Below are 26,998 nucleotides of genomic sequence, written 5' to 3'. Positions count from 1 at the left end.
GTGCACATGAGAGATACACGTTAATAAAGTTATATTTCTTCATCTCTTGTTAATCTGTCTCATATCACAGAGCCCCAGCTGAGTACTTAAAATAGATATAGGAAAAAAAAAATTTTTTTCCCTCTACCCAACATCTGAAATCCACAATGTGGTATTTGAATCACACAAGCACAAAATGATATTTGCCTGCTCTTGCTTTATTGAACATTCTTCTGAATTTATTGAGACATATATTTTATGCTCTAAATCTTTCATGACTTAGATTTTAAAATTCAACACCCTCCCCCTTCTCTCTCACTTTTCTTTTTTCAAATATGGTCTCACCATAAATTTCAAACACCCTCCCCCTTCTCTCTCACTTTTCTTTTTTCAAATATGGTCTCACCATAAATTTCAAACTCAGAAGGACTCTCTTTGTTCTGCCGTATCTTCCATGGCTTCCTGGGAGGGTGCGCTTCACATGTCCTAGCTGCTTCCTGAGGAGGGGGAGGATTCAGGAGCAAAATCCACATTGGTGACGTTGTGAAATAGTATCCTGCACATGGTTACAGCTGTCTGTTTGTTTTTGTTTTTGTTCTGTTTGTTTTGTTCATCCTTACCCAAGGATACCTTTCCCATTGTTTTTTCTTTTCTTTTCTTTTCTTTTCTTTTTTTTTTTTTTTAGAGAGAGTGGAAGGGAGAGGGAGAGAGAAAGAGAGAAACATTGATATGTGAGAGACATATTGATTGTTGCCTCCAGCACGCACCCTGAAGGGGCCCCGGGATCAAGCCTGCAACCCAGGTATGTGACCTTGACTGGACACAAACCCAAGACCCTTCAGTCCGAGCGCCGCTGCACTAACCACCGACCCAAACCAGCTGGGGCTATAGCTGTTTATTTACATAGGCCTGGGAGCCCACAGTGGAACAACTTGAACTTTGCTCTCATCTGGGGATAGAATTTACTTGAGCATATTTGGTGAGGGGAGTAGGGTGGGATGGGTGTGGGGAGGGTGGATCCTTCCAAGCGCAAATGTAGGTGGATTGTGTTCCAGGGAGGAGCGACAGTGGGGAAGAAGGAATCTGGCCACTGTGAGCTCAGACACGGGGACTTGGGTGGGATGTGAGCAGTGGCTCTCTCAGTGGGTGAGGCTGTAACTGGGACGCCGTGATGGTGGCTCGTGGTTACCCTGGGGAAGGAGCATGCTCTGGGCACAAAAGCTGAGAGTTGTGGCTTCTGGAGCCCAAGCAACAGAGACAGTTGAGTCCTTCCCCTGTGTCAATATAAGAAACATTCAAACAAGGAGGGGATTTGTGGTCTCCACCCTGGTGCATTGGCTGTGCCCTTGAAGGGCCTGGAAAAAAGGGAAGTTACCCTGACTTTCCAAAGGTATGTTATTGTAGATGCAAAAAGACAATAGGCTCGCCGAAACCGGTTTGGCTCAGTGGATAGAGCGTCGGCCTGCAGACTGAAAGGTCCCGGGTTCGATTCCGGTCAAGGGCATGTAACTGGGTTGCGTACACATTCCCAGTGGGAGATGTGCAGGAGGCAGCTGATCGATGTTTCTAACTCTCTATTTCTCTCCCTTCCTCTCTGTAAAAAATCAATAAAATATATTTAAAAAAACAAACAAAGAAACAAAGAAACAAACAAACAAACAAACAAAAAGACAATAGGCTCAATGAAGGTGAGAGTTGACCTTTGTCAGGGAAAATTCTAGCCTAGGACATGACTACCCACCATAAACTGCTTTTGGTTAATCCTTTGTGGTTGCTTTAGGTCTCTGAGTTTGTAAGGCCACTCTGCAGGCCTCCCCTGAGCTTGTCAGGGTTAGTATGTGACTCTTTTCATCCAGACCTGCCAACAACAGACAGGGGAGCATCGGAGTCAGATATATAAGTGGCAAGTCATGGTGGTGCCATTGGCTGCTGGTGGGAAAGCGTAGAGGTTGGCGGCAAGTAGGCAAGTAGTGGAGGTAAGCTCAGTAGCTCAAGGGTGAGGATCTGGGTGATGGGTAGTGAGAATTGCAAGAACTCCGGGCACTTGACACTCCATTGAAACCCCTGCACTGAGAGACTTGACCCACCCTACCATGGCTTCTAGCAGTGTAAGGCGGTGGCCCTGGGAACACCCAGCCCCTTTTTGAGTTCTAATCTTCTAAAGCTCAGGGTTGTCAAAAGAATGTACTGTTTGTTCTAGCCAACAGTTGACAGAGGCTCTGACTTCTTTCCCTTAGATCAGCGGTTCTCACCCTGTGAGCCGAGACCCCTTTGGGGGTCGCCTAAGACCATTGAAAAACACATGTATAATTACACTAGAGGCCCATTGCATGAAGAGATTCGTGCAATAGGCCTTCCTTTCCCCTGGCTGCTGGCACTGGTTTTCCTCCGGCACCCAGGACCCAGGCCTTCACTCTGGCTGGGCTCCGGCCGGAGCTGTGAGGCTTTGCTGCTCTGGCGGCCCCGGGGCCATCAGGCTTCACTCCACTGCTTGGAGCCTATGTATGCAAATTAACCACCATCTTTGTTAGGTTAATTTGCATACTCTCCTGATTGGCTGGTTAGTGTAGTGAAGATACAGTCAATTTACATGTTTGTCTATTATTAGGTAAGACTAGAGGCCCGTTGCACAAAAATTTGTGCACTCGGGGATAGGGGGTTCCTCAGCCCGGCCTGTGCCCTCTCGCAGTCTGGGACCCCTTGGGGGATGACCACTTGCTGGCTTAGGCCCGCTCCCCGGGAGATTGGGCCTAAACTGGCAATCAGACATCCCTCTGGCAGCCCGGCAGCCCTTGGGGGATGCCCACTTGCCAGCAGGGAGCAGACCTAAGCTGCAGTCGGACATCCTTAGTGCTGCTGAGGAGGCAGGGGAGGCTCCCACCACCACCGCTGTACTGGCAGCCATCAGCCTGGCTTGTGGCTGAGCAGAGCTCCCCGCTGTGAGAGCGACTGACCACCAGAGGGTAGCTCCTGCATTGAGGGTCTTCCCCCTGGTGGTCAGTGTGTGTCATAGTGACCAGTCATTCCCGGTCTTTCTGCTGTTAGGGTCAGTTTGCATATTATCCTTTTACTATATAGGATAGAGGCATGGTGCATGTGTGGGGTATGGCTGGTTTGCCCTGAAGGGTGATCTGGATCAGGGTGGGGGTCCCACTTGGGTGCCTGGCCAGCCTGGATGATGGGCTGATGGCTGTTTGCAGCTGGTCATACCCCCTTCAGGGTGGGGGTCTCCACTTGGGTGCCTGGCCAGTCTGGGTGAGGGGCTGAGGGCTGTTTTCAGGCTGGTGGGCGACTGAAGCTCCCAGCCTCTCCTTTTTTCTTTTTTTTTGTTCTGGGATTTATTTACCTTCTATAGCTGTCACTGGAGCTGAGAGCCGGCTCCAGCTCTGAGGCTGTGGCTGGCTGAAAGCAGGTATCTGGATTTGTTTAGCTTCTATAATTGAAACTCTGTTGCCATCACTGGTACTCTAAGCTCTGAGCCTGCTGGCGGCTGAAAGCAGGTTTCTGGATTTGTTTAGCTTCTATAATTGCAACATTGTTGCATCTGGAGCTCAGAGCTGGGCTGCGGCAGGCGGGGAACCTTGGCTTTCTCCGTCACTGGAGCAAGCAAGCCTCCTGTTCGCTTCAGCTGCGTGGCTGCTGGCCACCATCTTGGTTGGCAGTTAATTTGTATATCTTGCTGATTAGCCAATGGGAAGGGTAGCGAAGTTACGGTTAATTACCATGTTTCTCTATTATTAGGATGTTGTTTTGTGATTCATCACTATGCTTTAATTATGTTCAATTTGTAACAATGAAAATACATTCTGCATATCAGATATTTACATTATGATTCATAACAGTAGCAATATTACAGTTATGAAGTAGCAACAAAAATAATTTCATGGTTGGGGGTCATCACAACATGAGGAACTGTATTAAAGGGTCGAGGCATTAGGAAGGTTGAGAACCACCGCCTTAGAGCATTTACTAGAAAAGGCTTACTGCCCCTTCCCCTGTCCCTTTGGGATTTACATACACCTGCAACTCAGGGGGGTCTTTCCCAAGGACCCGAGAGCCGTCAGGAAGGACAGGGCCAAGGTCTCCCAGTTTCTTCCTTGCCCTGCTCTCTCATTCTCCTTTAAAATTGCCCTTTACAAATTGTAATGGAACTCAGCAATTTCCTAACCATCAGTAGTTACTGAGTAAGATCTATTTTTGCTGTTTTAAATCATGTCCAGCTTTGTTTATCTTTGAGAGTTGCTAAGGAGTTGGCCTCGGGGAGCTACTCAAAGCTGCAGCCTGGACGAGGGGCAAGCACAGTGAGCTGTGTGTCCAAATATGTGATGATGACTGCACTGGGGGAGGAGAGGTAGCCAATGGGACCGGTGCCTTGCGGCAAGAGTGGTTTGAGAAGCACTTGAAGGTACATAGTGTGGACAAAAGGGGCCACATGCTAACCTGACAAGCTCAGGGAAGGCCTGCATGACTGTCTTGCAAACTCAGAGACCTAAAGTAACCACAAAGGATGGTCTGAAATTAAACTTTAACTAAAAGCAGTTATGCTGGGTAGTCACCTCCTAGGCCGGTATCTTCTCAGACAAGGGCAATCTTTACCTTAACTGAGCTTATTGTCTTTTTGCATCTTCTAAGATAACATACCTGTGAAATGTCACAGTAACTTATAACTTCTCTCCCATCCCACCCCTGGGGCAAAACCAAATGCACCTGGGTGCCAAGACAGAGACATAAATTCATTCACAGTTATTGTTATCATGTTAATTGTTGGCTGTTAACTATCCTGCACCCCCCCCCCTAAGTAAAAGAAGTGTGTCTATCCCTGACTGGTTTGGCTTATAGTGGGTAGAGCATTGGCCTGCGGACTCAAGGGTCCCAGGTTTGATTCTGGTCAAGGGCATGTACCTTGGTTGCGGGCACATCCCCAGCAGGAGGCAGCTGATCGATGTTTCTAACTCTCTCTTCCTCTCTGTAAAAAAAATCAAATATATATATAAAAGAAAGAAGTATGTGTCTATCATTTTACTTTTTATCCAATCCCAGAGGTTCCCCCACTTTGCTTTCTCCCGCCTCCCTAATCTATCACCAATGGATTTCTTGTAGCCCACTTATGTCTTCTCCTTTGATTGTAATGTATAAAAATAGGTAAAAACAGAAACAAAAATAAAAAGGCTATTCTTTGGAGCATTATCCCAATCCATTGAGATTCTGCTTTCCAGCAATTGTCGACAGTTTGGCGCAAATAAACTCACAACAATTCTTTACAGGTTTGAATGGTTTTTTTTTTTGCGTTAACAATAGAGACCACTACAGGGTCACAGGGGGCTTTGGTCCAAAGGGGCAACAAAATGCATAGTCCGGGCAGAGAACATGGGAGACTCCCCTCTTGTCACTGTTGTCATTAGCTAGTTATTAATATTAACAATAGGAAGAAGGCAAGGGGAGGCCAGGCATTCTAAGCATGGTCATCTTGTTACAGAAGAGCAAAGAAATGCCAAGCCTGCTTCCTAGAGAAAGGGAGGGACCCATTTATTAACACCAGTGACTAGTGGACTCCAGGAATAATTTCCAAATCAGAGTGAGTAACATACAGAGGCTTCGCTTTTTATAATCTTCTGGGGTCTTTGTCTTGCAGATATGGTTTCTCGCCTTGTGGGCTTACAGGAAGGCCCCCAGGTGTTGGGGGTTCCCAGGTCATATCCGATGATCTTCCTGGGGCCAGCGATAACACCCCCCCCACCCCCCTCCCCCTCCAGCAGTGCATTGTTCAGTTTTTATGTCCTGACAGGCCTTGCAAGACCAGTTTCCTCCTCAATCTGGGCAGCTTTGCCAGGAAGCTGCAAGTTTCACACCGCCCAGGGATCCACCGGTCCCTTCCCTGCCAATCACAGGGGAAAGGGATCAAACAAAGGGGAAGGTGGGTGCATGAACAGTGAGCCCGGGGGGACGCAGAGAAGGTGCTTTCCTGTCGGTCCGGCCTGGGGAACAAAGATCATTGAAGAACAGCTGGACCACCTACAAGAAGCCTGTGTCTATCATTTTACTTTTACCCAATCCCAGAGGTTTCCCCTCTTTGCTTCCTCCCACCTCCCCAATCTATCACCAGTGTCCCAGCAGCCCGGGCGCAATAACCCAGGCCCTCCCACCCTCCACCCTGCGGGCTCGGCCCGGGAGCCATGGTATATGTAGGTCGCTGTGCAGGTGGCCGGCGTGACCGAGTTACCGAGCTGGGGCTGCGGGCCAGGTCCCTGTGTCTCCCTACCTGTGGGGACAAGACAGAGCCCTCCCCGATGCTGCCGCTTCCACACCCACCTCGGGGTGCAGCACCTGCTCCCAGCCCAGCCCAGTGCCTCTGGCCTTTGCACGGTGTGCCCATGTGTTGGGTGAGAAATGGAGTGTCAGTTTCAGTTGCATTCGTGTTGTTGGGAACGACAAGGAGCCACTGGACTGTGTGTTCTTGGAAGAATGAGCCCGACCTCTCGTCCAACATCCACCGGAACACCCAGCACCAGCTTTGGGAGGCGCCTAGTGAGACCCATCGCATACCGCCCTCCCCTCCCTCCCCTCCGCCTCGGTGGCTCCCTCTGGAGGAGGAGGAAGCACACAGCACGGGAGACCCGCTGAGGCCGGCTTACCTGCTCCGGTTTGGTGTCTGATGGGGTGGCCCAGGGGGCTTGGCCGATGCCAGCGTGAGCTAGTCAGCCTGAGCCACGGCGATCCTATGGGCGCCGTCTCAGCACCCGGGCCCCTCCCCGCCCAGGCCGGTGTCCCTCTCCTCTGAGCGGGGTATCGTGGGCGCCTGCCAGGCCGTGTAGACCCTGGAACCTTCGTGTGGCCCCAACCTCAGCCCCTGTGCTCACCACCACCTTTGTCATCTCAGAGGTGACCTCGCGCAGGGCGCACGCTGCCTCCGCTGTCGGAAGCCGGTGGCTGAGGGTTGGAAATACACAGACATTTTTAATGGAAGCAAAATTGGGCAAGGGCGTCCCGGCCATCCGGGATGGAGCTCAGGTGAGGCAGGGCGGGCGCTGTGCCCATGTCATGGCAGCCACAGCAGCCTGGAGGCAGGTGGGCGGCCTGGCCATGGGAGGCCTGCGAGGGGCCCAGGCTGCCAGCTTCATCCCTGGGCAGGAGCAGGGGCTCTGGCCCAGCTGGTTCTGTGAACACCCCAAGGGCGGGCACCTAGCAGCACCCAGAGCCTCCTCAGCTGCACCTAGCGGCTCCCAGAGCCTGGTCAGCTGACTTACTTAATCACACACCGCGAGTCCTCAATCACCAGCCAGTATTTAACCAAGCACAGCCCGGCCCTGGGAGCGGGGCGAGCCGGGGAGGCTTGGGGCGAGCGCGGGGAGGCTTGGGGGCTGCTGACGGATGTTTCTCACTCTCTATCCCTCTCCTTTACTCTCTGTAAAAAAATCAATGAAAAATATATATTTTATTTATTTATTTATTATTATTATTATTATTATTATTTTTTAACTTTTAAACTAAAAGCAGTTTATGGCAGGTAGTCATGTCTTAGGCTAGAAGAAAAATATATATTTTAAAAATACAAACAAACCAACAAACAAAGACCACAGAAAACCCTAGAAAATCATCGAGGCTGTCCAGGGTGCAATTATTTTTTTCCCCTGGATGGACTGAAGTCAGGGGTCTGGATTTTGCACCCCTTCCGGTCCCAGCCTTGCAAAGGGAGGCTGTGGCTGCTGCAGTGACATGGGGAAGCTGTGCGTTCACTAATTCAGTCCGTAACCTCGAGGCTGCCATTATTGAGCAGTCAGTCCTGGGGAGGCCGCCAGGACCGGACAGGTCACCTTTACTGAGGCAGCCAGTCGGCTGGAGGCCGTTGTGATTGCGGCAGCCAGTCCCGTGGATGGCACCATTATGGAGGCAGCCAGTCTGTCCAGCGAGGTGCAGGGGTATCGGGAGAAGGTGTTATTCCCACTAGACTCAGCGGCCTCTGGAGAGGCCTCCTTTACTGAGGCACCCAGTATCCTGGAGGCTGCAATGATCGATGCAATCAGTAGCCGAGAGGTGGGTATTAGTGAGGCAGTCCTTACCCTGTAGGCTGCTATTATTGATGCAGTCAGTACCAGGGAGGCTGTCGTTGTTGATGGCACCTCCAGATGCAGGGTTATCATGGGAATGTGTTAGTACCACGAGAAAAAAATTCACTGTAAAGTTTTTGTTGAAACACAGTGAGTTTTTTAAAACTATTTTTTTAAAATTGATTTTAGAGATGAAGGGAGAGGAAAGGAAGGAGGGAGGGAGGGAGGAAGGGAGGGAGATGGAAACATCAATTATGAGAGAGAATCATGGATCAGCTGCCTCCTGTCCCCCCGCCCCCGCCCCCCCCCCCCCCCCCCCCCGGGGATTGAGCCCACAAGCAGGGCATGTGCCCTGATTGGGACTTGAACCAGGGACCTTTCATTTCTTAGGCCGTCGCTCTACTCACAGCGGCCAGGACTACAGTGTGTTTTTTAGAAATATATATTTGTTCTATTTAAGAAAGGAAGAGAGAAACATGAATGATGAGTGATCATCATAGATTGACTGCCTTCCTTCTGCGAGAAGAAAGAGTGACATGTGTTCTCATCTGCTAAGAGGAAGGAATAGGCCCTGGCCAGTGTTGCTCGCTGGTTAGAAGTTCAGATGCCCAGGGAAGGGTCTCTGGTGGTATTCCTGGTCCAGAGCACATACCTGGGATGCATGTTTCATCGCCTGCCCGGGTCTGGGCTCCTGTGGGAGCCCACGATCCATGTGTCTGTTGCACACTCATGTTTGCTTGTTTTCTCTCTCTCCTCCCCCTCTCTCCCTTCCACGCTCTCTAAAAAAATGAATGGGAAAAAGATATCCTGTGTAAAGAATTAATGAAAACATACACACGAAAAAAGTACAAAGAAGGAAAAGATTTGGAGGGTGTGAGAAAGCAGCATACCCGTAAAGAAAGGCACCATGATGAGCAGAGCATCTAGCTACGCTGTTTTTCCATGCGGTGTGTCTATAAGACAAAAATGGAATGTCCGAGTGTCCCTCAGCTGCCAAGTTCCTGACACAACAGGACGAGGCCACTCTAGCATGGTCTGGGCAGGGTCTCCCAAGCCATCATGTCAGGGGCGAGGCTCTGGGGGGCGAGGCTGGGAGGAGCAGGGGAAAGCGAGGTGTGAAGGAGGTGGGAAATGGACAGAGGAGGGTCCTGCATGTGCCCCCCTACTGCCTTGCGTCGCAGCTCCGAGAGTAACCCCCACTGAGAAGATGCGAGTGTACTTAGCTGGTGTCGGTGACCAAGGGACACACAGACCTAGGGACACACAGACGGAGGGCCAGACACACCATGGAGGCCACAGAGGCCTGGAGAGGTGACATCCGGGAACCTGTGGCCAGGGTCCTGGTTCCTTGTATCCTCCCCGAGGTACCTTGTCAGTGATTTTTGACTCCCGAAGCCTGTATTGCATTTCCACACGTAGCACCTACTTCATGGTGACTCTGTGTAAGACATAAGATCTCTTTGGACAACCATGCACACGACAGTTGTTTGGAAAGTGATGTCAAACTTGTTCTATGTAGTTATCATCTGAAAAACAACTCATAGCCAAGCAGTTATCTGTTTGATGTTTAATACATCTGTATTATACATCCACTGTATTTTAGGAAATGACATTTCTCGTACAAAGTTGCCTTCCAAAGTGTCATTAAATGAGCATGTTAAAAAGTTAAAAAAAAAAGAAGAAGAACAGCTGGACCTCAGATGAGGGCACCCAGCTCTGATTCTGCATGTTCCTGCCACATCATCCGCTCAGCAAAGATTGTGTTGAGCGGACGCAGAGCCGGTGAATCATTGGGATGTGTCATAAAAACGAAACAAAACACCACAACCATTACGTGATAATGATTTCTTGTAAGGCATCGACATTCCCATTCATTGTAATTAGGGCGGCTGAAAAATAACAGGCTGTATAAATTGCCTGCAAAAGAGGAGCTTCGTGCTCGCTTGTTTGTGTCTAATGTCCTTGACTAATTGCTGGATATGGAACTAAAATGACTCCAGATGAAAAGTCAGCTGAGGACTGGTTTCCCATGGAGTCTTTAAAATGATCTATTATTTTTAAAATTTCAAATGTAAACAAAAGTAGAGAGAATGGTAGTCTGAACCCCCATCCATCCACCACTCAGCTTCAAGAATTATCCATATTTTGCTAACTTATTCATTTATCTCCCTCCTATCCCCCCCCCCCCCTCCCCAACGGGAGTATTTTAAAGCAAATGCAAAGACTCATTTCACCATGAACACTTCTATAAACGGAATGAAAAGACTTCTGTGTGGCCCGGAGTTTCTCTTTCCTCAGATCTGCCGGCACAGGAAGCGATGATATAAAAGTCAGCCCGGGGGCGCAGGGCTTTCTGGGAGGCCAGAAGAGGAGAGGCACATCCCTTGCCGGCTGTGCAATTTGTTTTGCTCTCAACCCAGGCCACTTCTTGGCTGAAACTCCTCTGGCCTCGGGATTTACACTTTTCTCAAATACTGGAAGGCAAAAACCTGGCTTCCTTCCTCTAGCTAGAGACAGCTGGGGAGTGCTGCTTCTGAAACTATTTTTGGCACGAACATGTCACCCAAGTTGTTTGAAATGAGTTGGAAATTTTAAGGTATGGAAAGCATCTGACTAGAGCTCGGCTGAGGCTGAGTGGATAGAGGTTATTACACAGGCCAGTCATTTTCCATCAGGGTTCCTGCTTCTTATATTTCCCCTATTTCCTGCTCTCCATGCTTTACGCCAGTGACGGCGAACCTATGACACGTGAACTCATTTTTTTGGTTGATTTTTCTTTTTTTTAAAAAAAATATATTTTATTGATATTTTACAGAGAGGAAGGGAGAGGGATAGAGAGCCAGAAACATCAATGAGAGAGAAACATCGATCAGCTGCCTCCTGCACACCCCCCACTGGGGATGTGCCCGCAACCCGGGTACATGCCCTTGACCGGAATCGAACCTGGGACCCTTCAGTTCGCAGGCCGACGCTCTATCCACTGAGCCAAACTGGTTAGGGCTGGTTGATTTTTCTTTGTTAAATGGCATTTAAATATATAAAATAAATATCAAAAATATAAGTCTTTGTTTTACTATGGTTGCAAATATCAAAAAATTTCTATATGTGACACGGCACCAGAGTTAAGTTAGGGTTTTTCAAAATGCTGACACGCCGAGCTCAAAAGGTTCGCCATCGCTGCTTTAGGCTAAGGATTGCAGGTATTTGAAAGGGGCTGGTCTCTGAAAGTGGCAGAAGGGTGTCGGGGAGGAGTGGCCGGTGGTGTGATACAGGAGGAAGCCACTGGCTGTCTGTCCTTCCTTCAGCCTGCACACCCTACCTGGCTCCCTGGAGTCCGGCGTGCCCGGAGGTCCATGGAGGGTTCCTGCAGAATGTTGGGACTGTGTGTTTGCTCCACTAGGTAAGGGAGACAAAGTTCCTGACCTTCTGAGTTCCATGCAGGGTGCCAGGGGTCAGGCTAGCCCCACTGAGACGTTTCCCAGGGCGAGCCAGGAGAAGAATGATACAGGAGCAATTGGGAGTTATAGCTAGGCAGGAGCCAGAGGGGCCCAGCAAGCCGGGTGCTGGGAGTGGGGAGGCCATGGGCAGGAGTGGAGGCCATCGGGAACGGGTTGGGAAGAGGAGAATAATGTGAAGGGTGGCAGGTCAAGCTGTAGAGTGTGAATGAGGTGAAGCTGCGGAGTCTGGCTTCATTGGGTGATAATGGCGGGCCAGCGCCACCTACCCTGGGCTCAGGAGATAGAGTAGGTGAGATGGGGGAGACCCCCACGGGAAGGTGGTTGAGTGACAACTCTGAACCTGTGCTGGTTCACAGCACTTCTGACATCAAATGTGTGGGTTTTCCCACACCAACAACCAGTTCTCCAAATCCCCAGATGCTAATTGGGTGCCCTACTACGTAATTTAATTCTGACACTAACTACCCAGAGTTAAGTGTCCCGATTCCCCAGGTTTAAGGGCTCAACCCCCACAAGATCGCCCTCACTTCAGACACCAGTCGCAAGTCCCAGCTTGCCCCCTGTACTTCTGACCAACCAACTATAAATTGAGGGTTCCCATGACTTCCTCCTCAGACTCGATAATTTGCTAGAACAGCTCACAAAACTCAGGTAAACATTTTAATTCCATTGACTGGTTTATTATAAAGAATACAGGTGAATGGCCAAGGGAAGAGGTGCATAGGGCAAGAATATGTGTGTCGTTGCCATACCCTCTCTGGGTGTACCACCCTCCCAGCACTTTGATGTGTCCACAAACCCGGAATCTCATCATTAGGGGTTTAAGGAAGTTTCATTACTGTGGCATGATTGATCAAACCATTGGCCATTGGTGATTAAGTCGATCTCCTGTCCTTCTCCCCTCCCTGGAAGTTAGAGGGTGGGACAGAAAGTCCCAACCCTATGAGCATGCCTTGGGCTTTCTGGAGACAGGCGCCCACCCTAAAGCTATCTAAGAGCTCCAGTAAGAAGTCATCTCATTAGCATGCAAAAGACACTCTTAGCACCCTGAGACTCCATAGGTCAGGAGCTGTGTGTCAGGAACCAAGGATAAAGACCAAATATTTATTTATCCTATAGAGTAAAAGGCTAATATGCAAATCAACCAAACAGTGGAACGACTGGCTGCTATGATGCACACTGACTACCAGGGGGCAGACGCTCAATGCAGGAGCTGCCCTCTGGTGGTCAGAGCACCCCCACAAGGGGAGCGCCACTCAGCCAGAAGCTGGGCTCACAGCTGGCTAGCGCAGTGGTGGTAGCGGGAGCCTCTCCTGCCTCTGCGGCAGCGCTAAGGATGTCCAACTGACGGCTTAGGCCCGCTCCCGGACTGTGAGAGGGCACAGGCCAGGCTGAGGGACCGCCCCCCCCTCCAGTGTACGAATCTCGTGCACCAGGCCTCTAGTTTTATTATATCACAATATCCGTTAGCAAGGTTCGTTCCCCTTTCTCCCATCTGAGTGGACTGAGGTTTCATTGGGATTAAGTGGGACGAACTGAGAGAGAACAATGAAAGGTCTACTTCCATCCCCATTGCCCCACTCTTGGGACCTGCCCTGTCCACAGTCTTCCTGGGTGGGACGCCAATGGAGAAACCAGCTGCGCCTGGGCTCCGTGAGATGGAAGCAGGAAAAAGAGCAGAGCACACAAGGGTGATGGGGATCCCAGTCTGCAGGAAGCCTGCTCAAGGATGCTGCTCTGAGGACTCTATCCAGGGAGATTGGACAAAGACAGACTGTCCATATACAGCACAACAGGGCTCAGCTCTAGTTCCCCAACTATTTGTTACCAAATCACAGTTCACAGCCCCAGGATGCAAGGCTTCTGAGCTTCTTAGCATGCAATCCCGCTCCCCACCAACAGGGGGCCCTGCTCCATCAGGGCCAACAGGAGGGATAAATGTTACTCAGAGAACAACTCATGACAAATTGCTCTGGACCACGGTCCCCACCCAGCCCCACTCCTTCCATGGAGAAAATGTTATCCTTCTGGACAATGGCGACTTCCACTTACACATCTGCTCACTGATTTGCTCATTCACTACTTTGGCAATTCTCACGTGTTTATTAAGAACTATCATTGCTTCACCTCTGGGCTCCATATACCGGTCTGCTCGGCTCAGGGGCAAATGTGGCAGAGCAGAATGTCTCTGAACCAGGATCCAGGGACCCTTGTTCTTGTCCTTGACCTGACCCTGCCACTTACCATTTAGATCCTCAACTGCCATATCTGTAAAAAGGGGGCCCCTGATGCCATCCCATTGAACTGATGAACTCTGCGGTATGAGAATGCTTTAAAACCTCCTAAGTGTTGTGCCTCTGTGATATATTGTCGTCATCAAGACCTCTGCCTACCTCCCTGTGTTCGGTGACGATCACGTGAAGGAGAGGGAGGGTGCTGTGTGTGAAGATGAAGTACATATGGATGCATATCCGGACTGCTGCTAGGGATAGGGTGCATGGGTACTGTGCTGATTTTTTTGAAATTGGTGACATTTTTCATTGACACGTGTAAGAAGCCAAGTCTCTCCTCTGAGATGCCAAGTACGAGAGTGGGAGGGAGGGTGGGGATGGGCCTTTTTCTTCATCAGATCATCATGAGACCAGAAAAGCAGAGGAGGATTGAGTTTTGGGAAGTAATATCAGTGTCAGCTGAAAGGGCCCTCAAAAATGATCTTTCAGTCTTCCTTTTTTTTTCTTTTAAATTCTCATCCGATGATATTTTTTCCATTGATGTGGGGAGAGAGAGCAAGAGAAACATTGATATGAGACACATGGATTGGTTGCCTCCTGCCCCTGCCCCCAATCAGGGTGAGGGATCAAACCTGTGACTGAGGTACATGCCCTTGACTGGGAATTAAACCTGAGACCCTTCAGTCTGCGGGCTGATGCTCAACCACTTAGCAAATGGGCCAGGGCAGCATTCTTTCTGTTTGTTTGTTTGTTTTTATAGGTGGTAAATCAAGGCCCAGAGAAAGGAAAAGAATTGCCCAAAATGTGTTTGCCTCCAAGACCTGCACAATTCCCCATACTCATTCCTGGCCAGGGCATGTTCAAGTCCTCCTGCCCCTCCCCTCCCCTGAACACCTGGCATGACTGAACCATGAGCCCAGAACCTGGGCTGGGGGATATGTTACCCACCATTCCTGATGCATGTGCAGGTGGTAGATGTAGGAATGATTCATTTTATCCTTAAGTTCAGAAGTCATTTCAGAAAACAGAGGTGAGTTATCTTCTGGTGTTGGAATTATAGGTGATTTTTATTTTCTTTTTTATAATTTTCACTAGAGGCCCTGTGCATGAAATTCGTGCACTTGGGGGGGGGGTCCCTCAGCCTGGCCTGTACCCTCTTGCAGTCTGGGAGCCCTCAGGGGATGTCTGACTGACGGCTTAGGCTGTCAGTTGGACATCCTTAGCGCTGCTGCGGAGGCAGGAGAGGCTTCTGCCACCACTGCTGTGCTCGCCAGCCATGAGCCCAGCTCAGGGCTTCTGGCTGAGCAGCGCTCCCTCTGTGGGAGCACACTGACCACCCAGGGGCAGTTCCTGTGTTGAGCATCTGCCCCCCTGGTGGTCAGTGCACGTCATAGCAAGCAGTTGGGTGGCCTTAGCATATCATTAGCATATTACTCCTTGATTGGTTGAACGGACACTTAGCATATTAGGCTTTTATTATATAGGATGGTTTTCTAAATTTTTACAACAAACATCTATAACCTTATAAACCCCACCCAATCCAAATCTTATTTTTAAAAAGAAGCCCTAGCCAGTTTTTCTCAGTGGATAGAGCATCGGCCCATGGGCTGAAGAGTCACGGGTTCGATTGCAGCCCAGAGCACATACCTTGGTTGCAGAAACCATCTCCAGCCCTGGTCAGGGCATGTGCATGAGGCAACCAATCGATGTGATGTGTCTCTCTCACATTGATGCTTCTCTCTGTCTCCCCTCCTCCCCTCACTCTCTCTAAAAATCAGTGGAAAAAATAAGGAAATTGGAGAGTGGTGAAATGCCCAGCTCTGACTTGAGGTCCATCAAGCAAGGCCAACTGGTATCCGTCATAGCAGGTAGAGCCCTGAGCTTGAAGACGTCCTGAAGGTCATCCAGCTCACCAGCCTGGCATCCAATGCCATCCAGGCAGCATCACCCACCTCCTCGCCTTTGCTCCCACCACGACCCACTCCTGAAATGTCCTCCTCACATCACCACCACCAAATTGGACTCATGTTTCAGGGTCCAACACAATTCTGCTAGTTCCGTGAAGATGTCTGAAAGCCCCCCTTCTCCAATTGGGACGGACGTCTGTCTCTCTCCTTTGACCATGAGTGGCACTTTACTTGCACTTTTATAATCTTATCATCTGCCTTGTCCTGGTGTCATTTGTACCCGGGTCTGACTCTCCCCAATGGACTGAAGCCTCCTGGCAGCAGGGCCTGAATAGTATTTATCTTTATGCTCCCAATGCCATCCTCAGCCTGGCACATGCTAGACTTCAAATGAATGTTTGTTGAACTTACGTGAATAGAAAATATAGTATCCTAGAAGAGGGATATTGTGACATATCACTTTATGGCAGGGCTAGCCAACCTTGGCACCATTGACATTTGGGGTTGAATAATTCCATGTGGTGTGGAGCTATGGTGCTTAGCAACACCCTGACCTTTACCGATAGACACTTTTTCCAATAGACACCTCCAGTTGTGACAACCAAAAACTTGGACATTGTCTTTTGTGGAGGACCACTGGTATCTATATATATAAAAGCCTAATATGCTAAGTGTCCGACTGAATGGTCGACTGCTCGACCAGACGCTATGACACATACCACCAGGGGTCAGACACTCTGACCCGTAGGTTAGCTTGCTGCTGGGGTCCGGCCGATTGGGACTGGGTGAGACAGGCCAGACATGCCCAGGAGCCAATCTCCCGCGGTCCCTCCCCGGCCTCTAAAATATTTCTTCTAATTAATTTCCTTTCAATGTGCACGAGTTTGTGCACTGGGCCTCTAGCATGGTTTATAAAAGGGTTTTCATAAACAATCCCTAGGAGTAGGAATTCCTGTTTGATTGACGAGAAAGGCAAGGCTGATGGAGACTGTAGAGCTGAAATTGGGTCTTGCTCAGAGGTGTCTTTTTCCAAGTCCAGGGCTGATCCTACTCTCCTGGAGGGGACCCCACCCTGGTCTTTGTTGCTCCACCCTGGTGTATCCACCCACCCCACCCGCTCTCCTGGCTGTGTCTGATCACTTCTTCTCCAGCACCTTGAGCTCCTCCCCGTGCTTGAACACGCTGATGGTGACCTGGCCTGTCTCGGAGCCATACTTGTTCTTGACAAAGACGCCGTAGCGCCCGCTGTCCTCACTGTTGACCCTCTCGATGGTGATGGTGACCTCTGACCCCCTAACCTCCATGTGGTAGCGGTCAAGGAAGGTGACAGGCTGGTCATTTTTCAGCCAAGAAATTTCAGGGGCGGGGTCTCCTGAGATGACGCAGGTCAGGCACAGGGTCTGGAAAGACAGGAAGGGAACGCTTGATCAGCTCCTTGTAGTAACCCCGGGCATTTGCCGTCACTCCCCCAGAGAGCTCCCGGCGCAAGTTGCTCCTTGTGATAAATTCATTCTGTGCATTTTAGTGTATCACTAAAGGGATAACATTAAAGGGAGAGACATTTTACTTTAACCCCACGTCCTCCATCCTCAACTTTCCTTCATCCTCCACTTTTCCACAAGAATAATTACTAGTTAGGCAGCGGTTCTCAACCTGTGGGTCGCGACCCCTTTGGCGGTCGAACAACCCTTTCACAGGGGTCGCCTAAGACCATCCCGCATATCAGATATTTACATGATGATTCATGACAGTAGCAACATTACAGTTATGAAGTAGCAACGACAATAATTTTTTTTTTTTTTTTTTTTTGCAACGAAAATAATTTTATGGTTGGGTCACAACATGAGGAACTGTATTTAAAGGGCCAGAAGGTTGAGAACCACTGAGTTAGGGTTTTAGATCATTATTCTGCCAATTATCTGCCCCAGAACGGCCTGAACTCTGCTTTATTGCTTTTTGTGCTATATATGTCACTATGACATATGCAAATAAGGCTATCTTGCTTTAATACAAAGATTTATAAATTGCGTTTGAAAATTCTTAAATAAGCTCTGAATCAGAGCCGTATAATGTGATGGTCAAACACTCAGCTCTGCCCCTTCAAGCTGTGTGACCTTAGGCGAGTCCTTTAACCTCTCTGGGCCTCAGTTTTCTCAGCTATAAAGTGTGACTAGTAATAATATCCCATTCCATGTGGTTGCCTTGATGGTTAAGCAAGCTAAAATATGTAACACATATGCAATAGTGCCTGGCACAGAGTAAGCACCGTAATAACAGTGCTGTCATTTTCTAGAATACTAGACTTGCATAACTGCAGCCCTGGAAGGGCTTTTAGGGGTCATCTAACTGAACTCCGAAAGGAAACTGAAGTTCACAGAGGAAGTTCATGACACCCAGGGCCGGTAGAGCGAGCTGGCAGAGCTGGGGCGAGCACCCCCGTGGGTCTGACCCCAGGCTTAGACGCTTCCTTTATACTACATGTGGCCATGAGGTGGTGTCACTCGGCCAGGCGCTGGAATCCACAGTGCTACAGGGTGTCTTGATTTTTGTTGTTGTTAATCCTCACCCATGGATATTTTTTCCATTGATTTTTAGAAGTGGAAAGGAGGGAGGGAGGGAGTGAGGGAGAGAAACATTGATGGGAGAGAGACACATCCATTGGTGGCCTTGTGCACACGCCCTGACCAGGGCCAGAGATTGAACCTGAAACCGAGGTATGTGCCCTTGACTGGGAATTGAAACTGTGACCCTTCGGTATGTGGGCCAACGCTCTAATCACTGAGCCACACCGGCCAGGGCTGTGCCATGATTTTTGATGGACACGTGAGGGAACACAGCATGGGACTGCTGGCCCTGGGCTGGGGACGGTCTGTACCTTATCCTCCATGATGGTGGCCACATCTGGCAGGCCCCTCACCACTTTGGCACGATCTGCAAGGAAAAAGGGAGACCCCGGTGATGAATGTTTTCCTGCAGATGGCGTCCCAGAAGCAAGTTTCCATAGAGCTGAGCTATGCTCCTGTTTTCTATTTTCATCATTTCAGGGACGGAAATCTTTAAATTTGTATCACGTGTTTCCTTGCCTTTATAAACAGAAAGTAGGGGACATAATGTGTTTCTGTTATTGACTTGAAGTCTTCGTCGTGATTGGTGGTACCTGGAGGGGGCAATGGGATGCCCCTCCCTCAAGAACTGGGAAAGACGGTACATAAGATGGCTCTGAGCCTTAAACTGGCAAAAGCACACAGTAGGTGTTGATGAACCAGAGACTGGGGGGGGGGGGGGGGGGGCGGGGGGAGGGGAGGGAGGGGGCACAAGGAAAAATGGGACAAAAGCTTTTGGGACACTGGCTCTGGTCAAGGAGGGGACCTGGTGGCCATTGTGGGTGGGCAAGGGGAGTGGTTGCACACCCCTCAGCAGGAAATATATATTCCTTAGGCTGCAGGTGAGGCTGTGGGAGCAGGAGGGGTGGGAGCGTGGGCCCTAGAGCACGGACCAGGATGTGCAAAGAGCCTGAGTGGCGGGTGTCAGTCCGATGGCTGTCAGGGGAGCAGGACCCTGGATCGGGGTGGGGGAGAAGGCCCCAGAGATGGATGCTGTGGAACGGTGGCCAGGCCCTTCACAGCTGGTGAAAGGGTCCACTTCCCTGGACTCTGGATTCCACAAGCCCAGCAACCGTGTGTGGCGAATTCAGCTCCCTCTGTTAGTGTCCCGGACGGGTGTCCTGCCCAGGGACACGCATCCCAGGATGGGAGGGATGCTCGTGCTGGGTCAGTGAGTGGATGGCGGTGTGACGGGCTTGCGAGCCTCCTGATCATGGCGGCACCTCCTGGCAAGGCGCAGGCTGAGGGGGGTCTCGGGCTGCACTCTCGCCACCTAAGAGGCCACGCCCCTGAAGGACTCCCCACTGCCTGGCCACGGGGACCCCCACTTCCCAGTTACCTTAATGAATGCTGAGGCCCGCACTTCCCGCCAAGTGGGGAGACTCAGGGACAATGTCCCTATGGAGGGAGAATCCCCTCTCCCACCGGTGACCCCAGCTAGCAGTTTTGAGCTCTCGCTTCTGTTTCTCAGAGTCATTCAGTTTCTTCCCTGGTTGTCGCGTTGTCGGGGGCTGCTTTATGAGGCCACCAGAAGTCTTTTCCTCACTGAAATTCCTACTCTGATCTGCCGGGTCAGTGGGACCACACAGGCAGCCTCCTAGAACGGGGTGGTCCAGCCCTGGCTGGGGCAGACCTGACGAAGTTCAGGTGCATGGACCAGGGGGTGGACGCCCCAGGCAGCACAGACACGGCGCCACCTCCCTCTGGGTTTGGGGCTGGGCCCTCATGAGATGAGGCTCCAGAACCAGCCAGAACCAGCTTCAGCTCTAAAGTCTCCCCCTCCCTACACCGCACGTGGAGAAAGCCAGCCCAGCCTGTTCTTGTCTGTCCCCTATCTGTCGGGTTCCACCTGACCTTGCACTTGACATTGCCCATGGGCTTGCTGGGCACTTGGTCCATGCTGGGCGCCTCCACGCCCACAGTCTCAGGGACCCTCAGAGTCCTTACCCATCTGTCTTCACGCCGTCACCGCCCAGGTGTCCCTGGCAGCTCCATGACAGCTCAGAGCCACGCAGACCCCACTGGGACCTGCACAGCCTCGCAGGGGCCATAAGCTCCCTAGAAGCGCCCCAACCCCGGAAATGAAAACAATGGAAATGTCGGTGGACTTACTCTTCTCGATGATGGCCAAGGCTCTGAAACACAGAAATGGGAAAAGGCTCAGGGCTCCACTTGCTAACGGACAGGGTGCGCGGGTGGGGGTGAGGGGCGAGGAGTGAAAGGAAGAGCTGGCCGGCTCCCAGAAAGGGGTCCTGTGCACAGTTCATGCAGGACCCTCGGGGCTGTGATTTTCACAGAAACACACAGGAACTTACTTCAGTCTCTGGTGCTCAGCCATGGCGTCGTCAAAAGCTTGAGAAGGAAATAGGGAAGGGGAAGGGGGTGTGAGGGCGCCTGCCCCTGTGACCCGCAGGTGCAGGGCTCGGGCGCCACCAGCCCTCCACCCTTTCCCCTACCAGACCATTTTCTCTTGGGGCAATGCCAGGCTGGGTGGGGATGGGCACCCCCCCCCCAAAGACCATGGGGCTGTCACTGGGGACAGACAGGCGGGCAGCTCACCTTGCCCCGATAGGTCGGTTGAGAGCTGCCGGACTTCCTTCCCGGCTGCTATCTCCAGGGTGTACCTGCCCTTGTCTGAGTCTTTGGGATCCAGGATGTGGAGCCAGATCTCATCCAGCGTGGTGCCAGCCCTCGCCCGGTCCCCACTCTCCAGGCGCTTCTCTCTGAATGTGGGGCAGAGGAATGGTCAACACGGCGCAGCCCACCCGTGCTGCTCAGGACAGGCTTCTGTCTGCAGGTCTACAGACTCCCCCAGCCCCAAACCCTCTCCCGGGGTTTTGTTTCCAGATTCCTGAGCTGAAGGTGGTGAGCATCCATGAGACATTCCATAACTGTTCATCCACCCATCCATCATCCATCCATCCATCCATCATCCACCCATCCATCCATCATCCACCCACCCATCCATCATCCATCCATCATCCATCCATCATCCATCCATCATCCATCCATCCATCCATCCATCCAACCATCATCCACCCATCCATCCATCATCCATCCATCCATCCATCATCCAGCCACCCATCCACCCATCCATCCATCATCCACCCACCCATCCATCATCCATCCATCATCCACCCACCCACCCATCTTCCACCCATCCATTCATCATCCACCCATCCATCCATCATCCACCCACCCATCCATCATCCATCCATCATCCACCCACCCATCTTCCACCCATCCATCCATCATCCACCCATCCATCCATCATCCACCCACCCATCCATCATCCATCCATCATCCATCCATCATCCATCCATCCATCCATCAACCACCCATCCAACCATCATCCACCCATCTATCCATCATCCATCCATCCATCCATCATCCAGCCACCCATCCACCCATCCATCCATCATCCACCCACCCATCCATCATCCATCCATCATCCATCCATCCATCATCCATCCACCCATCCATCCATCATCCACCCATCCATCATCCATCCATCCATCCATCATCCATCCACCCATCCATCCATCATCCACCCATCCATCATCCATCCATCCATCCACCATCCATCCACCCATCCATCCATCATCCATCCATCCATCATCCACCCATCCATCATCCATCCATCCATCCATCATCCATCCACCCATCCATCCATCATCCACCCATCCATCATCCATCCATCCATCCATCCATCCATCATCCACCCATCCATCATCCATCCATTAAACCCTGTGGCACATCAACTATGTGCCACTGCTGAGTGTGTTGTGCCATGTCCTGCAGGCTGGGAATCGGAGGAAGTAGTGCTTCAGGTCAGTGACCACCAGTCACTCCCTCGCCTCTTCATTCTCCTCCTCTTTAATCCTCCCAGGGCTTTTTCCACAATCACTCTCCCCTCGCCCTTAGGAAGAAACCATTTAAACTTCTTTTTGTTGCTGTTTTTTTTGTTTTGTTAATCCTCACCCAAGGATATTTTTTTCATTGATTTTTAGAGAGAGCAGAAGGGATGGAGGGGGAGAGACAGAGAGAGAGAAACATCTATTGGTTGCCTCCCAAACACAACCTGACCTGAGCTGGGGATTGGCCTGCAACTCAGGTTCATGCCCTTGACTGGGAATTGAACCCACAACCCTTAGGTGTGTAGGCCAACAATGCAACTACTGAGACACATTGGATTGGCCAGGGCTAAACTTTTATTAAAAAAATATTTTTATTGATTTCAGAGAGGAAGAGAGAGGGGAAGAGAGAGATAGAAACATCAATAATGAGAGAGAATCATTGATGGGCTTGCCCCCTATTGGGGATCAAGCCCGTAACCTGGGCACATACCCTTGAATGGAATTGAAACCAGACCGTTCAGTCCACAGGCCAATGCTCTATCCACGGAGCCAAACTGGCTAGGGCTAACCTTTTTTTGTTTTTGTTTTTAACTTAAAATTCATCCTGAAAACACCTGGCCCATGTCCCAGTGTTGTGTTGCAGAAGTTGTGTTCCTAATTCCTGTGTCTGGGCTTAGTCACAGGGCTTAGAAACGCTAGAGTAGGACCTCCATTATCCTGGAATTCAACTTGGCCTCAGCTCTCACTCATTTGACAAACCTGACCACGTCGGTATAGTCTTCCTCACAGAAATGGTGCAGCAATGTCTGCTCCACAAGGCTGAGGAGTGCAAATGACGAGACGCGCCAGAAAAATTCTGCTCTCATACAATCTGGGGTTACTTAGTTCGCAGTCAAATCTTCGTGGATACCTTATCTGTCCTACCTTCAAGCCCTGGCCCTCAGTTAGCTGTCAGCCCCACAGGCCCTTCTGCTTGCGCCTGAGTTTGCTAAGGCTGCAGAGACCCACAAGGGCACCATGACCCCCTCCTCCACCTGGCTGTCTGCTTTGCCCTGGTTCCTGCACCCTTCCCTCCCTCAGTTCCAGAGGCTGCCCTAAGCTGGTCCTACCACCAGGCTACCCAGCTGCCCTGGGGGGATGATCTCCCTTCTGCTCCCAATTCCTGACTCCCTCTGTGGACAACAGGACCAGTGGGAGACCCTGTCTGCCGACCCCTGGGGACTGGGCTAGGGCTCCAGGGTAAAGCCGACCTACTTGTGGAACCAGGTGGTTTTCATGTACTCCCCGTTGTAGTACTTGACCTTGCTGAAGATCCGGATCCCCTCTTCCGTCCCCTGGACTTCCAGCGGGGTGGCAGAGAGCACTGGGGAGGAGAGGAGAGGCCTGAGTCTCCCCCGAGCTCCTTCGGGCAGCACATTTTGGGGCCCGCCAGCTTGTCCCTGCTCTCGGGGTGCGGGGGGAGGATGCAGTGGTGTGAGGAGGCAGGAGCTTCTCCCCCCTCCGGCCCCTGTCCTTGGGTTTGGAGACTAAGCCCGCCCCCAGGGGCCAAGGCTGGTTGCAGCTCCCTGGAGGTGACTTGGCATCAGGGAGGGTGGGGCAGAGAGGGGCCTACTTACCACCAATCCTGCCCAGCTCCGTGAAGACGGCGTCCAGGGCTGGGGGAGACAGAGAGAGCGGTCAGCGGATGTCCGACTCCCCCGTGGATGCACCAGGAGGGGGACATCCTTAGAAAGGCTGGAGGAGCTCACGAGCAGCTCTCGGGGCACAGGGAGCCCTGCAGGATGCCTGCCACAGTCAGGCGGGAGGGAGCCTGGGGCACTCAGTGACGGATAAGGCAGGGGCACCACGGGTGGAGGCCAACTGGGCTGATCTGACAATGCTCTTGCCAGCTGCGCCAACAGCTGGACGAGGAGCCAGGGGCCCCTGTGGGGCGGAGGAGTGAACCTGGGCTGGGAGTCTTGAAGCCTGGGCTCACTGTGGAATGTTTCAGTGAACATGGGCATCAGTGTCACGCAGACCAGGCCCCTGCCACTGACTAGCTGTGCAGCTTTGGGCCCGTCGCTTAACCTCTCTGGGCCTCAGTTGCCCCAAGTGCTATGGGGCTCCAGACCACTGTCTCTTGGTTCAGTGTGCTCTCCCCCTGGCCCTCCTGGCCCACCTCCAACATCGCCTGTGAGCTCCTACCTTCCCCTGTGAGGTCCAGTATGGTGTCATCCTGCCCTCGGTCATCAGAAACCACCGCTCTGTAAATTCCCATGTCCTCCTTGGACAGCTGGAAAGAAGTGAGTGAAGGCAGGGTCAGCTGGGCTCCAGGCCGGGCCTCGCTCTCTGTGTGATCTCAGGCAAGACCCATCTCCTCCCCGGGACTCAGTTTACCCATCTGGAATGGGTGCGCTCTAAGGCTCCCTCCAGCTCCAGAGCCCCCTGATTCCAACTCAGGGCTGGTCTGGGCCTGAGGGTGTGGTGGGCAGACAGTCGAGAGCAGCTGCTCCAAGCAGAGCGAGTGGCCCTTCCCTGTGGAGCCTGTCCCAGCACCATTCCCCCCCCCCCCCACCCGGCTGCCTGCTTCCGGGGGCCCTGGAAGGAGGGATCCCTGCAGCTCTCAGAAGGAAGTGTGTTCCTTCCCTCAGGAATAGGGGGTCCTCTCTGGCACATGCTCATTAACCCCAAAATGAAGCCTGAAGCAACACATAAGTAAACCATTAACTTGTGTGGATATATATATATATATATATATATATATATATATATATATATATATATATTTGATTTCAGAGAAGAAAGGAGAGGGAGAGAGAGATAGAAACATCAATAATGAGAGGGAATCATGGATTGGCTGCCTGCTGCAAGCCCCACACTAGGGATCGAGCCCGAAACCCAGGCACATGCCCTGACCAGGAATTGAACCATGACCTCCTGGTTCATAGGTCAATGGTCAACCACTGAGCCACACTGGCCTGGCTGGGTAGTACTTTTTAAAAAAATATTTTTATTGATTTCAGAGAAGAAGGGAAAGAGACAGAGAGATAGAAACATCAATGATGAGAGAGAGTCATTGATTGGCTGCCTCCGGCACACTCCCTACTGGGGTGGGGTGGGGGGGTGGGGGGGTGGGGGGGGTGGGGGGGGTGGGATCTAGCCTGCATCCCAGGCATGTGCCCTTGGCTGGAATGGAACCTTGGACCCTTTAGTCCGCAGGTTGATGCTGTATCCACTGAGCCAAACCGGCCAGGGCTGAGTGGTACTTTTCAAACAAGGTCCACAGGTCAGATGGGACTTCTCATTACCCAGCATCTCCCTCAGGGCCTGGGGAGCGATGTTTGCCTCCCTGTCCCCTCAGCCCCACCATTTCTACATCGTGTGCTGTGAGGCAGCGGCCAAGGCAGAGGCAGCTCCTCACCTGGGGGCCAAAGGGCCAAACCCCAAGAGTCCTCTCCTAGCCCTTCCCTCCCCCCGCCCCCCAAGTGAAGGCTTCACAGCCCCCGCCCCCCACTCACCGGGGAAGGTGACTGCAGTGACTTCTGACCCTGTCTAGCCTTGGGCCTTTGCACTTAAACCCTCTGAGCCTCGGTTTACTCATCTAAGACGGTGGCAGAATCCTGGCCTGGCTCTGTGGTGGCCGTGCTGTGAGGAGCAGGGAGGTACCTCTTCGGAAGCCAGAAAGTTTTGCACTAAGGGGGCTGGATGATTATAAGACTCAGTAGCTATTAAGCATCTACTCAGTGCCAAGCCCTGTGTGAGGAGCTTGCACCATGAGGACAAAGGCCAACTTGGCATCGTCCCGGCCGGGATGTGGGCAAAGACCCTGAATCATCATTTCCTTCCTTGCCAGCAGGTGCGTGCTGCTCCAGGCCCCCTGGGCACCCAGTGCAGCCGCAGGAATCAGCAGCAGGGCAGAAACACACGTGTGGGGTGCGGGTACGGTGTTTTGGCCCGGTTCAAGCCTCGGACTAATGAAAGGACAGGGTCCTCTCATTGCCACGTGCAAGTCCCAGCTGGAGGGCAGGGCCTCCCAGCACAATCATAGCCAACGGCTGTGGCTGTAAGCTTGAACCTATGGTCCGAACACGTAGCCCAGGGGTGGGCAAACTTTTTGACTCGAGGGCCACAATGGGTTCTTAAACTGGACCGGAGGGCCGGAACAAAATCATGGATGGAGTGTTTGTGTGAACTAATATAAATTCAAAGTAAACATCATTACATAAAAGGGTACGGTCTTTTTTTTTTTAGTTTTATTCATTTCAAACGGGCGGATCCGGCCAGCAGGCCGTAGTTTGCCCACGGCTGACGTAGCCCCACGTGCCTTGTGCTAGAGTTCAGGTGCATGTAGTTGAGTGAGGTTGAAACTCACGAGAAGGCTGTAAACAACGTGATCACGCCCCTACTTTGCCTCGTGGCATCTGCTATAAAATAAAGACACGGCTTGTGGGCGCTGGCGCCTCATCAGGGAGCAGCGTCCCACCGAGACCCAGCTTTCATTCTCTTGTCTGTCTTTTCTCAATCCTTTCACCCCCCGACTCAGGTCACTGAACCAGGCTGAGCTGGCCTGGCACATAAGGCGCCCTGGGGCTGAGTATGCCATGGCCGTGCCGGTTCCCCCCACACACGAATGTTTGAGAACAAGACTTGCGTTTCTATCTTAACCAGGTCACCTCCTCAGAGGCCACGGGGGACGTGGGTGGGTGAACTGAGTCCTGGGCCTGGTGCCCGGCCTTCACACCCTAAAACCCTAGCCTGTCAGGGCAGGAAGGAATCTGAGAGAGCATCCCTTCCCACCATGAAAACTGAGGTCAGAGGGGAACAGTGACTAGCCCAAGGCCACACAGGGGCAGGGCCAGGACTGGAGTCCACACAAAAGGGAAAATCAGTATTACTGATCCTCTCTTTATTTAAAATCTTGGTATTGTTTCCCCCATGC

The 26,998-nt window shown here is 51.6% G+C and overlaps 1 protein-coding gene across 1 annotated transcript in view; it reads right to left on the bottom strand.

Annotated features, from left to right (window-relative positions):
* Positions 1-14,761: 14,761 nt before the first annotated feature.
* MYOM3 (myomesin 3) overlaps positions 14,762-26,998 on the bottom strand; it is a 54,229-nt gene continuing 41,992 nt past the window's right edge. The window contains exons 30-37 of the mRNA XM_059690825.1: positions 24,265-24,352; positions 23,697-23,735; positions 23,335-23,443; positions 20,783-20,946; positions 20,539-20,575; positions 20,336-20,358; positions 18,496-18,551; positions 14,762-17,020 (exon numbers count right to left, since the gene is read on the bottom strand). Coding sequence (XP_059546808.1) covers positions 16,757-17,020; positions 18,496-18,551; positions 20,336-20,358; positions 20,539-20,575; positions 20,783-20,946; positions 23,335-23,443; positions 23,697-23,735; positions 24,265-24,352 — 780 coding nt within the window. The 3' untranslated portion in view covers positions 14,762-16,756. The remainder of the gene's footprint in view (positions 17,021-18,495; positions 18,552-20,335; positions 20,359-20,538; positions 20,576-20,782; positions 20,947-23,334; positions 23,444-23,696; positions 23,736-24,264; positions 24,353-26,998) is intronic.

Source organism: Myotis daubentonii, chromosome 3 (genome assembly GCF_963259705.1).
Source record: "Myotis daubentonii chromosome 3, mMyoDau2.1, whole genome shotgun sequence".
NCBI classification, from domain to species: domain Eukaryota; kingdom Metazoa; phylum Chordata; class Mammalia; order Chiroptera; family Vespertilionidae; genus Myotis; species Myotis daubentonii.
This window is presented reverse-complemented; position numbering and strand designations above follow the sequence as displayed.